Below are 16,248 nucleotides of genomic sequence, written 5' to 3'. Positions count from 1 at the left end.
TGCAAGTAGATAAATAGGTACTGCTCTGGTGGGAAGGTAAACGGCGTTTCCGTGCGCTGCTCTGGTTTGCCAGAAGCGGCTTAGTCATGCTGGCCATACGACCCAGAAGCTGTGTGCCGGCTCCCTCGGCCAATTAAGCGAGATGAGCGCTGCAACCCCAGAGTCAGCCACGACTGGACCTAATGGTCAGGGGTCCCTTTACCTTTACCTTTATGATAGGATCCTAGCTGGTGCAGCCTAATCACTACAAAGGAGAGATTAAGTGATATTTTTTTACCTGTGCTGAAACAATGATGGCTGTCCTTGCACTGCAGCTAACCTGAAATTCTGCTGATTTCATGTTCCCAAAAGGGACAGCGGTGCCTGAAAATGTTGTCCAATTCTGCCCTCCATAATAAAAAGTTATAGGTGTTTCATTTCTCTCTCTCTTAAAGAAAACATTAAAAGTATTATCCCCGCTCCCAACCCTAACCCTCAGCCTATTTGCCTGTAATTTGGCAAAGCTTATGCACTCTGAAGAGGATAATTAGCCTGCAAATTCCATCGACTTCTATCAAAAGAAAAGTGAAGTTATAGCTGTTTTTAAATTTCCCTGTAGTGAAGTGCAGGGCTGGGGTGGAACAGAGGAGACTTGGACAGTCCCTGAGCCAAATTAGGCAGTCCATGAAGCACCTCAGATCAAGGTGACCTGTTTTCTGAAGCACTGAATCTTCGGGTCAGTAAACCAAATCTTGTGGCGACTACAAACTTTCAGTTTTTGCCTGCTGGCAGAAGGACCATCAAGTGAGCTTCTCTTGGTAAGGAGTTCCAAAGTCTGGGTTCAGCCACTGAGAAGGCTCTTGTTCAAGTTCCCACCAAACATGTCAGATGTGGCAGAACAGAGAAAAACTCCTCTGTAGATTTTAGTGCCCAGCATCAGGGAAATAGCTTAAAAAAAATAGTAATCTAGGCCCTTTAAAATTGTTTGTATGAGCAGTTTAATTCCTACAATTCACTTAAATTTTAGGATTTGGTTTTAGCTCTGTGAGGTGCTTTGTGGTTCTCATTATATGAATGTGGCCGAACCTACATTAACCTTGGCTCTGAAGTGGTTTGGTTTTTTTCTATATGGTTTTTCCTGCTGTTGCTTATATTGATTGATGGTTTCGGATTTTAATTTGTCACCAAGAGAACTCTGGTTATGGAGCCATAAATAAATAAATAAATAACACTGGCTTTCAAAATATTGCCAGGTGAGGTGAGGGGGCAAGGTAGAATTTGAGACTTTGGGATGGGACAAAGTAGACTTTTATGGGCTGGGACAGAGTCTGGAAAACTAGAGCATGATAAGTAGGGGGGAGAGGGAATTGCTGGGAAGTTTTAGACCCTCATCTTGGTTACGTGTAAAGATTGGAATATCGTTACCTGAATAACTGCTTATATGAACCTGCCAAGGTTTAAAATATTCTTCAAAAATGCTTTTCTGAATACTTCCAGTGTCTTCAAAAGTAGGGTTTTGGTGTCCAACACACGGGGCTGGCCCAAAACATTTTGGCACCTGCGGCAAACCACAAATGACCAATGCCAGGGAAGAAGGGGTGAGTGAACATCTACATTGGGAACAGGGCGCGAAACCAGGTCAAGCTTACCTGATGGTTAGGAATCAAAGGCTGTCGTGGTAGATGCAGAGCCCAAAGACGCCCTCCAGGAGGCTAAGGACCCCCCCACCACTGCCCAGGTTTGTGTCCCTGAGAGAGGTCACTTTGGTGCTGCAAATGCAACGGTTTCACTTCACCCCAGAGGTGCACCCCATTGTCTCTCGAGACGTCTCGTGTTTAGAGGCAACTTTTCATGTGCATGCCTCTGTGTGCACATGTCTCTCTGTGAAGGAGGACCTTTATACGCCTATGCTCGTTGGTGTGTACGTGTGGGGAGAGCTTGTGTGTAAGGGGGCCTTTCATGCCTGTGTGTTTGTGTGTGTGTAGGTAGGGCCTTTTTTGTTTATATGCCTGTTTGTGTATGTAAGCGGGGGGGGGGGGGGCTTTTGTGTATATGCCTCTGTGTGTGTGTAGAGTGAACTTTTAATGTAAGGGCAGATAAACATAACATGATGTAGAGATTCAGATGTTTTCATTTCACATTGTGTGTCTGTGTGTGTAGGGGATACATTGTGTGTATATGCCTGTGTGTGTGTAGAGAGCTTTTAGTGCATATCCCCCTCTCACCATGTGTGTGTGTGTGTGTAGGGGGACCTTCTGTGTCCCTGTCTGTTTGTGTGTATGTGTGAGAGAGCTTTTAGTGTATATCCCCCTCATGCTTGTGTGTCTGTGTGTGTAGGGGATACCTTTTGTGTATATGCCTGTGTGTGGAGAGAGAGTTTTTAGTGCATATCCCCCTCTCACCGTGTGTGTGTAGGGGGACCTTTTGTGTGCATGCCTGTTTGTGCGTGTATAAGAGCCTTTGGTGTATAGCCCCCTCATGCTTATGTGTGCAGGGGATACCTTTTGTGTATATTGTATGCCTGTGTGTGTGTAGAGAGAGAGATTTTTTAGTGCATATCCCCCTCTCACCGTGTGTGTGTGTGTGTGTGTGTGTGTGTGGCCACGATGCCCCTCCGTCCCCTAGGCTCAGCAGCAGCAGCATCAGGGATGGCGGCCTGGCGGCGTCGAGGGCCTGCTCCCTGAGGCGCCATTTCTGCCCCCTCCGCCAGCCCACGAACACGCGCGCGCGCGGCCGAGGCGGGCGAGGGAGCGGGCGGGCGGGCGGCCGACTCGGGCGGCGCCGAAAGGGGGTCCGTGTGGGCGGCGCCATCCGGGGAGGAAGAGGCGGAGGCGGCGGCGGCGGAGAGGCGAACAAAGAGCGCCGGCAGCCGCGCCGAGCGGAGGGAGCGTGTGGGCCGGCGGGGCAGGGGCCATGTCGGGCACGGAGCCTCCGAAGCCGGGGCCGCGGGGCCTCCTGGGCCGCCTGAACCGGCGGAGCTGAGGCGGCGCTGCTGCTGCTGGCATTGCCCCCTCATGGCCGCGGGAAGGGGCAGCTCCTCCGGGTGAAGGAAGGAAGGAAGGAAGGAGGCGGCGGCGGCGCGGCGTCCCTGAGGGGGAGAAGGAGGAGGCGGCGACCGGGGGAGGCCAGGCGCCTTCTCTCCTCAGGCCGGGCATGGCGGCGGCGGCGGCGGCGGCGGCCGGCGTGAGCTACTCTCCTCCGTGGTGGGTGAGCCTCTTGCACCGCCTGCCCCACTTCAGCCTCCGCTGGGAGGCCGTCGGCGACGACTTCCGACCCGAGGACGCCGAGTACCAGCAGGTGAGAAGGAAGGGGCGCCTCACCACCCGGCTCCCCCTCTGGGTGTGTGTGGGTTTCGTGTGTGTGTGTGTCCCCCACAACACACACCGTGAAATACACCTACACAGAAGCCATTAGTAGATTCCCCCGGCCGCTTCCCCTCGCCCGAGCCGACCCAGAGAGACCTGCAGCCAACAGACCAGATTTATATATTGTCAGTCCCTCTCTCCCCCCCCCTCCCCGGGCTTCGTCTGTTTATATTTAATTCATTTACATTCATTAACTCTCTCACTCTCCGTGCTTGCTTGGTTTATATTTATTTAGTTATTCAATTGTATTTATTTATATTATCAGTCCACGCTCCCAACGCCCGCCCCCCGCTTTGTTTTTTCAGACTTGTTTATATTTGTTTATTTATTTGCATTGCCCATCCACTTAATCTCCCCCTTTGCTTGCTTGCCTGCTTGCTTTATTTATTTATTTAAATTATCCAGCCTCTCTCTCTCTCTCTCTCTCTCTTCCTCCCATGCATACTTTATTTATTTATGTTTATTTGTTTGTATTATCAAGTGCACTCTCACCCTTCCACTTTGTTTATATTTATACATTTGCAGCATATTCATTATCGGACTTCTCTCTCTCCCCCCCCCTTTGATTTTATATGTTCGTTTATTTATGATCGTTGTTCTTAATAGTGATTTTTCAGAACACAATGTCCTGGCTTTGTACAACTGTGTGGTTTTCTTCATATAGGGATTTGCTGGTGGGGAAAGGACTGGCAGGCTCTGTTTTTATTTATCTTCTTCTAACAGCCCCTTCCTTTCATTTGATTTCCATTGCTTAAAACGATCCTAAGCCACCCTTCATCTGAAGGGTTTCCAGGACTGCATGTAATAATAAAAAATACAATGCAGTAATAAGAGCACCATATAATGAAATAGGATAACGTTTCCCCATGTGAGTGGCAGCTGAAGTGTGGGGCAAAGACCTTCCACATCCCTTCATTTCAACCTCCAACCTCACCACTTACCTCATTCTATCCCATATGGCCCCCCTCCCCGGAAATCTTTCTTTTTCACTCCCCTGTTTTTATTTATCCTCATTTAACCCTGCACCTTCTCCCCCCGCCCCTACCCAAACCCCGTATATGCAGACAGGGAACCTCAGTTCAGACAGAGGGGAGTTTCATATTATCCCCATTTTATATTCATCTACCTCTCATCCACACCTCATATTTTCTCATATTTCCCCATTTTGCACACATTTCCCCACATGTACAATCTCCCCCATACTGGTCTCTTCTCTGTCCACACTTCACACACACACACACACACACACACACACAGAGAGAGAGAGAGAGAGAGAACCAACATTTCCTCCACATATTCCCCTAATTAATGTTAGAATTTTGAGGGAAGAGGCAATAGTGAAACTGACAAGTCCCTTTCCATTCCTTCTAAAAAAATAATAACTGAGGGGGTTGTCAGAAAAGGAAAGAACCTCTATAATCTGAGGATAGGCTTTTATACATGCAGTCAGTTTCAAAGGAATTTTGCCATAACCTTTTTAATCATCTTTTCCAAACCTCATCTCTCTCTCTCTCTCTCTCTCCCTCCCCTACACTCACTTTCTTATAGTGGTTCAGGCTGAGGAGACATTTTCCTGGTAATACAATTTTCTGCATTTATGTGCACCTTCACCTTTCACTGTCCTCCATAGATCTCCATCATTTCCGTTTCCTACCCATCCACCCCTGTCTGGCAAGTATAATATATTCAGCAAAATCAAGGAATAAACCCTTTTCTTCTAGACTGCACCACTTGAAGGTCCAAGTGGGGGTTTCCATATTCAAACCGTTCGCACAAACAAATTGCACACTGAACTGCGGGGGGGGGGGGGGAGAAGAGGAGAAAGCTAAATTTACCTTTTCCCCATGGCATGCTTGTTTTCTATATGCAGGGAGTTTTGTTTGTTGAGAGCAAATTCTGGCAGGCAGTTTCCTGACTGTCAGACATAAAAATGTGGGCTTCAGAACAGCCTTCCCCAACTTTGTGCTCTGCAGATGTTTCTGGGCTACAGCTTCCATCATTGTAACCGTTGGCCGGGCTGGCGAGAGTTGGAATCCAGGTTGGAGAAGGCTATTTCAAGCCTTAGGATAGTTTGGGACAGTTCTTGTATTTATCCTCCACATCTTTCTCCTACAATTCTCCAGTTCTCTTTCTTACAGCAGTTCCAGTTGAGGGCAGTTCTTTGGCTTTGGCTCCTTCGTATTTACTGTCATCACCTCTTATCCTTTCTTTCACCCCACTCAGTTGCTGCTACCCAAAACAATTGGGGGAAATAGACCAAAGTCTGTTACACACCAAAGTATTTGGGGCTATGAAAAGAGCTGTTCCCCTTTCCCCCACAAATATTTCTTATGAGGTTACTGCTGAGAAAGGAGTGCCTCAACCCATTTGCTTTGCCTCCATACAAGAAGTTGAGTAAGAGTGACTGTAGCATAGAGACATCCTGTCTGAACCTGCTTCCTTGGGGATGAAAGTAGGGGTGTTACAAATTTTGCACAAACCCATCCATTTTGCCTCCCATCTTTTCAAATCTAGAAATGCAGAGGTAGCAGAGGCGGAATTCAGGCTTGGAGGTTGAAAGCAAGTCTCTGTTTTACAGGGCTCTTCTTTACCCATTTTGTGCATGCAGAACATTAATCCAGAGTGGTTCATGTCATTACATCCTAGGAACTTGGGAAGGACTCTGGTGGTAGTGGGAAAGTCTTCCATATTGTATTTTACCCTTTGGTTTCATCATGTATATTTACTTCTGACCCAAGTGTTAGTCTTTCACAAGGCTTATGTTCTGGGTATGTACCTAGGAAAACAAAAGGAATTTCACATTGAATTGGGCAAAGGGTACATCAAGCCCACTCTTTGGTCTTGTAGTTACTTGGAAGCCTATTGTCTCTTAGGAACAGCTTGCTGTATACTGCTTTTATTAAAATGGATGACTTACTATATTATAGCTCTGTGTTGAAATTGCAAGGATTTATTAATGGAACACTTAATTCTCCCACCTGCACAAAAAAATGGATCTGAAATCTCTGCTCTTGGTTTGACTAGCCTTCTAACTGAGATGCCTTTTACTTTTGCACCCTTCTTCCTGCCTTTCATTTTTTGAGTGGAGCTAACATGATTGCTGCCTTGTATAGCCATGATCTTTAGCTTGGAAAACATCATTTTGCACCTCTTAGTGCACATGTTTACCTAAGGTTCAGCAAAAACCAAGCATAGAAATGGTTGTGTATCTATGCCTCCCTCTTGAACCTTGTTTCATGCATAAAGGCATTAAAGCAATCTGTTGACAAAATTTAAAATGAAGTGCAAAATAATTAAGAACCTCGCTTCCAGCCCAATCTTTTTTCTGTGTGTATTCTGTGGCTTTCATTTATTCCAATGATTTGCTATGTGGAGGAATATAGGCACGTGAAGGGGAATTCTTCTTATTCTGTTTTGATACCAGTTGTGTGGCCTAAATATTATAGCCTGTCATTGATACAAAAAGTGGCACCTTCTTGGGGGAATGAATTAGATAGCCCAACTGATATTTTACATTGATATGAAACTTGATTCTCTAGGCTGTTTTCCATGGTTTATGTTTTCTGTTGCGATAAATGTATTGCAAGATCCTTAAGTGCGTGAGCCTTTGAAGGATCTGGATATAAAGAATCGGTTAGGTTATGAAGATTAAAGATGTGTATAATCTATTGAACAAGTGTGAATGCTATTTCAATAATTGGTGCATGAAAAAAATACCTATACTGTATTTGTGATTGCAATTGAAAACTCAGGACTTTTGCCCATTCTTAGTATGTTGTACCTTACTTCAACAGTACCAGACTAGGGCGAGTGAGAGGATAAATTGAGGGTAAAATCTCCTTACAGGAGAGAAGAATGTGGTTGCAGTGGTGCGATTGTGTATTTGTGTACTGTAATGATAAACCCTTGCAACTTTTCTGTGCTGAACACTTCTAACTAGGTTTCTATCGCAGAGAAATTTTTCAGTTAAGTTGGCCTGCTGAGAAATTTGGGGTCAGTTTTTCAGATGCTCTTCTGTGCACTTAAGTGAGATAAGCATTTGCATCTCCTGTAAATTTTCTGTTGAACTTCCTGCTGGATGCAGTTGTATGTATTTTGCTGTTTCAGATCTGGCACTGTTTTTTCCTGTTCTATGTCCTGTCATGCATTGTGGGCAAGACAATAGAAGACCACCTTAAAGATCAGTCTGTTGACATTACAAGCACACCAAGCAAGTATATCTAAACAGGAAAGTTAATAATACCTGCTTTCTCCTCAATTAACCCCTGATTGTGACTGAATGCTTGAAAGTTTAAAGTGTGTTAAGGGTTTATTAAGTTGCAAACTCTGGGAAAAAAGGCTGCCCTCTTATTTTATTTATTTTACTTAGTTTTTAGTTTAATTTCTATACCATTTAATATCTTTAAAAATATATCTAAGCAGTGTGCCAAAAACTTAAGCAACAACAGACAGCTTACTGTAAATATTACAAAAATACAGTTGCATATAAAAATGTTACAAAGTTACCAATATATCAAGTTCAATTCATTTTTCTTCTGACTCACCCTCCCTCTCATTCTCCAGGTTCTCACCCAGGGTCCAGGTTCTCACCTCACCCACAAAAGTCTCAGAATGAGAAGAGATCCTGGAAATAGCAGTCGTCTCTCTAGTCTCTCACTCTAAACTTGCTTTTTATGGGCAGCCTATAGTGGGTGGTCCTTCCTCAGGCTGACCACAGCTGTCTCCACACCCAGTTACAGGTGTATCACGTTTGTTGAGTTTCCCAGGGGGTCGAGAGGATGTGGAAAGGGCCCCCCTTCACTCATTCATCTCTTGAGGAAATATGGTTCATGCAGTCTCTTGAGGTGGCAGGAAACATTCTATATGGTGGTAGTGTTTTTAAATCTAACTATGGGCTAGAACTGGACTTGAGGTTTCGGTTATGCCTTTTATTGATAAGTGAGCCAATTTTATCTCCTGAGAACTATAGTGTAGACATGAATTTTGCAAGCAGCTTTTTAGGTAAAGCTTGGTTTGTTTTTTTGCAACTCCTAAAGTGATAGTAAGGCATAAATGTTCACTTTTGTAAAATATATCATTTTAACATATTTTGCCTCATTGTAAAGGAAACAGCCAGCATAGCATATAGTTACTGAATGAGTTTGGATGTCCTTCCCACCATATGTGGGGTTTAATGTTGTACTCATTTTACTGCTTTGAAGTAAGCACCCTTCCTCTATTTTAAGGAAGTCCTGGGGCTGTTCTGTGTGTGTGCACGTGCACACTGAGCTTTTAACTGGTGATAAACCCCTCATGGAATGGAATGACTGCACTGCGTTTAGTTCTGTTTCTCCTCTCTGCAGAGAGACTACATAGCAGCCTTTAATTTGCCTGGAGAAAGAGGAGACAGTTGTGTATTAAGCATCTAGCTCTGCTGCATTCTGCCATTGAGACCTGATATGATCTTTATTGTAAAAATGAAGTTGCAAACTAACTGGTGACTCTTGGTTGACCTTTTCTATTGTGAAAGCCTAGTCCCCTTAGTCTGTTTGATCCAAGCTATGTGAAAGCTTTACATGTCAACATCAGCACTGCCTTTGATTCTTTTCCTTGTCACAACCGCACCTCCATCCCACTTGGCTTCCCCAGGACTGTCCCTTCACTCTTTTTCTCCTCAGTATGAATGTGTCAAAATGTCAGGGTTTCAGACACAACATTTGCATTGTGTGCTGCTGCAAGACCATATAGTATAAGGATGTAAAATATCTCCCGTTTTCATTGATGTAAGGTGATGCTGCTGATTCAAAGGTAGCAGCGTCTGAAACTATCTTCATATCCCTGCCAGTACAAATGAGTAGGGTTCTTCTACCTTATGTTTTCATGTTTATATGTACCTACACATGGAGGTATCTCCCTTTAATCTGGGAACACACACCTTTGTTTTCCTTTCTTACCGCTTCTCCAGCTTCCATAGTCACGTCCTTTTTTCCATCCATCATCGCTAAAGGGTTAGAGTGTGGGAAGGTGAAACTCGTGGAGCTATTCTTAATCCTTCCCCCTTTTCCAAGAGAAGCTCCAAGCTTCACCTGACAGATGATGTTGCTGAACTTTGAAGTATGTTTGGGACCAGCTTGGCTGCAGGAGTTGCCGGAAGGAGGCATGCAAGGCACCATCCAGAAGTCTTACAGAGTCCAGATTTGTGAAGGGTTTACTCCTTAGCCTTTTCTTCTCCCAGATATATCCTGCAAGGCAGCGAAGGGCAGTATTCGAAATTAGCCAGGCACCAGGTGCATTTTGCACCTGGCTTTTGACCACTTACAATCAAGTGAAGATGACTAGGTGACAAGATGGCACCTGAGGATCATTGGATCTGGACTGGTTTCACACACTAATACCCCGTATTGTGGAACTCTATCAGTTATATTTTATCTGCACAATCGGAATGAATTTCTGGAACCAAATTGCTTTTTCTGTGCAGCCTGAGCAGCAGCCGTCAGCATAAAGAAAAAGAGGTCGGAATAGGCCAATATATATGTGGACTGTCGCTGGATCAAGCGACTTTTCTTCTTTAAGTACTCAAAGCTCTTAACCTAGCTGAAAGTTGTCATCTGAACTAGCCAGATATTCAACCGATAATCAATCACGGTCAGTGCATCACTTGAGAAATAAGACTTTTAAGCCATCTGGTCCCAAAATGGCAACTAGACATATCACTTGGGTGACTGCAACCTTGGTTTAAGGAGCCATTTGGCACCTAGCTTATATACCTGAGTTTCCAACACTGGCGGAGGATTAGGATCAAAGTTTTCCTTCTCCTCGATGGGCTCTTTTCCCAGGTTGATGAACCCCATTGATCCTTGCTGCCCTCTACAGCACATGCAGAAACTTCCTTCTTGACCATTGGACTCACTATTAGTCTTATCCGCTTAATCCACTGGAGCCTGTCTTCCCCTGAGGGGAATTCCCTTACTCATCGAAGATTTAAAACCCATTGGCTACCCTCACCTGGTTTAGCCGGCCAGTCCAAGCCGTTCCCGTGGTGTGGCTGCTGTTGTGTGCTGACAGCCTCTAGGAGCCACATGTGGGATCTAAGGGAAGGGTGGGGACCAAAGGTGGACAAACTACCTCAGAAAGTACATCACCTGTCCCTCACCAGAGGTACTACTCCTCCCCTAACTCCCCATACACCCGTAATTCCCAGTTCCCCTAGCTAAAAAGAATCTGTTGCAAAAGGACTGGGAAAGATTGTACCTAAAACTTTGGAGAGCAGTTGCCAGATCTGAGTAGTCAATATGGTGTCCTCCAGACGTTTTTGGACAACAAATCCCATCAGCCCCAGCTAGCTTGCCAAATTGTATGGGATGATGGCATCCAATAATATCTGGAGGGCAACATGTTGGGTATCCTCTGGTGTTGATAATATTGGACTAAGAATCTGATCCATATTATGGTCCCATTATATGATCATATTCTGTAGAACATTCTGAAAGATGAACCTCTATCCCTTCTCTGCCTTCTTTCCCATTTAGTATGAATCACTATGGTATAGGCATTTACGTATCATGAGATGTAAGTCATTTTCTTCCCTTTTTTCCCACAGTTTAATCTCTGAGTCATGCTGCAAGGCTTCTTACTTAATAGTGAATCATAAACCCAAAGATAAAGATAAGGAGGAGTGCAGAGCCAGTGCTTCTGAGAACTTTGTGCCAATAATACTCTGCTCTGTTTCTTACCAACAGATTTTAAAAATCTGTAGGACATGACAAGCCTTACATTGTTGGGCTTAGACAACCTCTAGGGATGCACACAAATAAATATTTCCCCCACCCACCCCAATTTTTGCTAAAGTGAATTGGATTCTGTTGATTTGCTGTGAGTATAACTGTACAGAAGCTTCCAGCAGATGCGGTCAGATTACCGTAGTTGCAAGTAGCTCCTGTTCAGGAAGTTAAAAAAATAGAAATCAGTGTAGCAGTTGCTAATGGAATATCCTAAGAGTGACTGCTGTTTTAAGCCAATTTTTTTCTAACAGGAGTCCTGGCAGGAGCTGTTTACATATTTCATTATAATTGTATTTTTATCTACAGTACTGTGCCCAGATATATGGCGTTTTATAAATCTCCTAAGCTAATTAGGGGCCATGCATTTGCCATATGCAAGCTTGTCAGTGCAACTTAGTCTCTTTCTGTAAAAAGGGCTGCTTGTTTCATGGGATTAGATAATACAATTTTTGCCCAGACTTTGAGGTCTGCCCACAACTATCAAATTATGTTCCTTTGCATTTTGTTTGGCTATCAAACTGGAGATTAAATGGCCAGTTTTTATCCTCTGAAAATTCTTCTGTTTCCCTATATGTGGTGGGTGTCAGTCTCTTAAATGTGGTAATAATATAAATCTGGGTATTGATTGCACAAGTGTGTGATAACCAGTAGTTGCTGTAAAATTTCTGCTATTGTGTACCATGTCTGGAGATAGATTTAAAATGATGCTGCTACAAATTCTGTACTACATTTTGTCTCTACTGTCTGGCTTTAGCCAGGGAATTTGTCTTCATTGTACTGAGCAAATGCCATGAAGTAGCTATGTAGTGTTTAAACACAGGGCATCAGGGTTCCAGGTTTTTCTCAACTGGCTGGTCTTGGGCAAGTCCAGTATAGCTAACCCAAAATAAATTGTGAGGAGAAACTAAATGAGAATTATAAAAGCATTATGTATACTAGGGGAAAAACGGTAATTAAAAAAATGGTAATAAAGCACTGCTGACACCTCGCTTCAGTCTTGAAACTTAACAGTTGAACTCCAGAGTCTGCCATCACTTTTCTATTCAGCTCAGGACTGTCTGCATCTTGGAAGTCTTTCCCAGCCCTTCCAACTGAAATCCTTTCTTTGGATTTGAGAAGCGAAACTTTTTTGCATGCAACTGTGTACTCAGCTACTGAGCTGTGGGTTTTCCCCTTAAGTCAGGAACAAGAATTTGAACTGACACCATTTTCATTTTAAGCTAAGTGCCCTCCCTAAAGCAGGGGTGGCCAACTCCCAAGAGACTGCGATCTACTCACAAAGACTGGCAGTGATCTACCCCCTTTTGGGGTTTCAGGTCAAAGTTGGTGAGCTTTTTTTAGGGAGGACGAAAGCCCTGTTTTTAGGGGTGCAGGACAAAAGTTTTGAGCTTTTTTTAGGGGAGCCAAACTTGTTGAGCTTCTTTGGGGAGAGCCAGTCATCTACCAGTCATCTACCACAGGCGTCCAGTGATCTACCGGTAGATCACAATCTACCTGTTGGACGTGCCTGCCCTAAAGGAACATTGCTTTTCTGTAACTACCTCAAGAGCATTGTGGACTGATAATGCAGGGTGAACATTTTGGAAATAGAATAATAAATTGGAAGCAAAAGAGTATCATCGTCTTATCTGCTAAGCGACTGGTACTTCAACTCCCGAGCACCTGTTTCAAGTGTAGATAATTTGCATCTACTTTTGCATCTGGCACTGAGTCCATAGGTTGCAAATTTAAACTATCACTTAAGTCCATTTGTCATAACTCTTAGGCCCAAATAAATATTGAGAATTGCAGTCACTGAGCGAGCTAGGGATCTCTATAGATTGCTCAATGTCCTTAATAGCTGCCAGGATTTCCTTAAGCAGCACAAAGTGTAATTTGAACCAAATCTCAAGATGCAGAACCTTAAAAATAAAAAGTCTGCTTTTACCTTGAAAATTTACTTGGAATGCAGCTGAACATGGATACAGTAGCAGGTTTTTCATACGACTAAGTAACTACAGTTTCCATGATGGCTTTCACTCTGCCGCTTGCCTTAAAATATGTATCCATTTAGTAGCTATGAAACAGTATTAAAAAGAGTTTCAAAATGTCAAGCTAGTTACAGTTATAGATCTTGCTGGAGTTGACACTTTTCCTTGTATTGCACTAATATTGTTTTTAGACTGAGTATATTGCGTTTTAGTACTCTGAATTCCAAAGTTATTCCCTTTTGCATTCAGCCAAACCAATAGGTCAGCTATTATTTTTTGTATGCTGCCTTTCCATAGTTAAAACCATGTTCAAGGTGACTTACAACATGTAAAAAAATCACATAATTGCAAACATAACAAGAGTAGTCATAAACAATAAATAAAACATCAAAAAGTACATAGAACAATTTCCACATAAATCATAAGAATATCTAAATAAAGATACAAAAAGTCATATCAATAACAGTAACACCCCCCCATCAACCTCCTAGACCAGGGGTGTCAGGACTCTAGGTGGGCGGTAGGGGGTTCTATGGCACATGCTGAATCCTCTTTCCATTGAGCACTGGTGGGTGGTAAGGAAATTTTACCATCAAGAAAGATGCATTAGTGGGCGATAAGTATAAAAAGGTTGACTACCCCTGCCCTAGCCAATATACCTCAGCCCAAGAGTCCATGTAAATTCACTGCTAAAGCATCCTTGGGTCGTTGATTTCTTTTAAGAGAGCTTCCCAAATAACCTACGAAGAGCCCTGTTGGATCAGATCAAACACCCATCTAGTTCAGCATCCTGTTGTGATAGTGGCCAACCAGATGCATATGGAAAGCCCATAAGCTGAATCTGATTACAAAAGTACTCTTCCCCACTTGTACTCTCCAGCAACTCGTATTCAGAAGCATACTGCCTCAGATCCATGAATAGATGCATTCATCTTTGATGAATTTCTCCAATCCCGTTTTAGAAGCCATACAAGTTGGTGTTCATCACTACATCTTGTGGGAGCAAATTGCATAGTTTAACCCTGTGCTGTGTGAAAGAGTGCTTTCTTTTTGTCTGTCCTGAATCTTTCAAACATTCAGCTTTATTGAATGACCTTGGGTTCTAGTATTATGAGAGGAAGGGAAACTTCTCTATCCACTTTCTCCACACCACACATAATTTTGCACCTCTATCTTATCCCTGCATCCTTTCTCACCTTTTCTATAAACTAAATGAGCCCGAAATGTAGCAACCTTTCATCAAAGGGAAGTTGTTTCAGCCCCTTGATCATTTTGGTTGCCCTTCTCTGGACATTTTCCAGCTTTACGGAGTCCTCTTTGAAGTGTGCCAATCACAACTGTACAAAGTGTTCTAAGTGCAATTGCACCATAGATTTGAATAACAGCATTGCAATATTGGCAGTTTTATTTTTAGTCCCTTTTTTAATGATTCTCAACATGGAAGTCACCTTTCTCATGGCTGTCACATGCTGGGTCAACATCTTCAATGAGCTATCCACTATGACCCCAAGATATTTCTCCCTCGTTAAAACCCCGGAATTGGATAAGCAAAGTTAGGATTTTTATTTTTTTGTGTCAGTGTGCATTGTTTTGTACTTTCTTATAGTGAATTGTATTGGCCATTTTAATGTCCTTTCACTCAGTTGGGACAGAACTTTTGGAGCTCCTCAAAATCCTCTTTTTACCTGTCTCCAAACATGGGATACAAAACATGTTTAAAATATTGTGTTCTTTCTGATAGTTTGCTACTTTCATGTTTTGCAGGCATAATTCTGTGCTGAGGGATGTGAAAGTTGCCAAGTCAGTTTCCAGACTCTCCCCTCCCTCATGCTGCCCCAGCATTACTAGATTTCCAGTTCATTAGCATTTCCCACATGATGTGCTCTTCTACCCTCCTGCCTCAAACTTTCCAATGAGAACTGATGTTCTCCCTCTGTCAACAGATGAATGTGGTGATGCCTGATAAAGGATTGTTTCGTATTCTTGGAAAAGTGACAACAGTGAGGCAGAGCACATAGCCAGGAATTTGCCTCTCCGAATTCATATGTTGAAAGAAATATATTTGGGAAGCTCATTCAAGTGCAGGTTTGTATCAGCTGACACATCTTCCACAAGCATCTGGTGTGCAGACATAGGGAAGTGAAAGGTTTTGCTTTGTTTTGTATTTTTTAAAAAAGAGAAGTACAAATCGACTTGTTTCAGTCAGACTGTATCTGTGTGCTGAAATACTCTCTTGAGAGCTGTCTACTATTGGAAACTTGAGACTGTAGTTCAGAGTCTGCTAATTAGAAAACCAGTAGGTTTGAATGCATCATTCTTTAGCAAACAGTACTCTCAATTGGTGCAAAGTAGTCACTTAAAGTGAATTATACTCTGTGCTGGAAAACTGACCTTCGCCTGTCTCATACTGACAGAATTGGGATGGTTGCAGTCTTTTTTGTTAACTCTGGTTCTCCCCTTCCCATTTTCATTATGCATGTGGTCTATGGAACACAAATGAGAAAAGGGTAGACCATAGTCCATTGGTAGACCACTTGGAACCTGCAGGTTGTTAGGCTTTTGGTATAGCATGTTGGAGCTGATCCTACAAGGCATATCTGGTACTGTATTCTTAAGCAAGTGGCTTACAAATATATATAAAATTAAAATTGTCAATAAAATACAAGGTTAAAAACAGGTATTTGGAAAAATTCAAAATATAATTAAAAGCAATAGTTAAAAACAAATTAAAACATTGTCAACTTTTCCATGTTTGGATAGGCTTGAGTAAACAATAATATTTTTAGCTCACCTTGAAAAGAGTACAGTGAAGGCACCTGCCTGATATCAATAGGTAGGAATTTCCAAAGTGTGGGTGCTGCCACACTGAAAGTTCCATTTCTTACAGGAACAGAACAAATATTATGTGGCACCTGGAACAGTGCCAGCTCCACATTAATGTAATGTGAATAACCTCTTGTTGAATCTTTCTGAGTATTACTACAGCAGTCTTTGCATAAGGGAAATCATAGCCTGCTTTTTACTATGATTGAAAACGACACTTGCACTGATTTATGTACAGTATCGAGGCCTTGTGTGTTGAATCACTTTATCTTTTACACTATTTGTACTGCAATCTTATAAATGGTTATGCTGAAATAAGCCCTACTGAATTGTGGTGGGACTTATTTGTAA

General features: G+C 43.0%; 1 protein-coding gene and 1 long non-coding RNA gene across 3 annotated transcripts in view; one reads left to right on the top strand and one right to left on the bottom strand.

Annotated features, from left to right (window-relative positions):
- Positions 1 to 2,730: 2,730 nt before the first annotated feature.
- TTYH3 (tweety family member 3) overlaps positions 2,731 to 16,248 on the top strand; it is a 79,171-nt gene continuing 65,653 nt past the window's right edge. Inside the window, exon 1 of one of the 2 annotated variants that reach the window (XM_083585742.1) lies at positions 2,731 to 3,276. In XM_083585742.1, the coding sequence (XP_083441868.1) occupies positions 3,133 to 3,276 (144 nt within the window). In that variant the 5' untranslated portion in view covers positions 2,731 to 3,132. The remainder of the gene's footprint in view (positions 3,277 to 16,248) is intronic. The other variant, XM_083585743.1, reaches the window with a different exon arrangement.
- LOC310749310 lies at positions 4,416 to 15,558 on the bottom strand. The gene is made up of 3 exons (XR_014541557.1): positions 15,466 to 15,558; positions 9,278 to 9,565; positions 4,416 to 6,120 (listed from the first exon to the last, which is right to left on the bottom strand). It is a non-coding gene; the product is annotated as an uncharacterized lncRNA (long non-coding RNA).

The sequence above is a fragment of the Podarcis filfolensis genome, assembly GCF_964270895.1.
Source record: "Podarcis filfolensis genome assembly, chromosome: 14".
NCBI classification, from domain to species: Eukaryota; Metazoa; Chordata; class Lepidosauria; order Squamata; family Lacertidae; genus Podarcis; species Podarcis filfolensis.
Note: the sequence above shows the minus strand (reverse complement) of the source record. Positions and strands in the feature narration are given on the sequence as shown.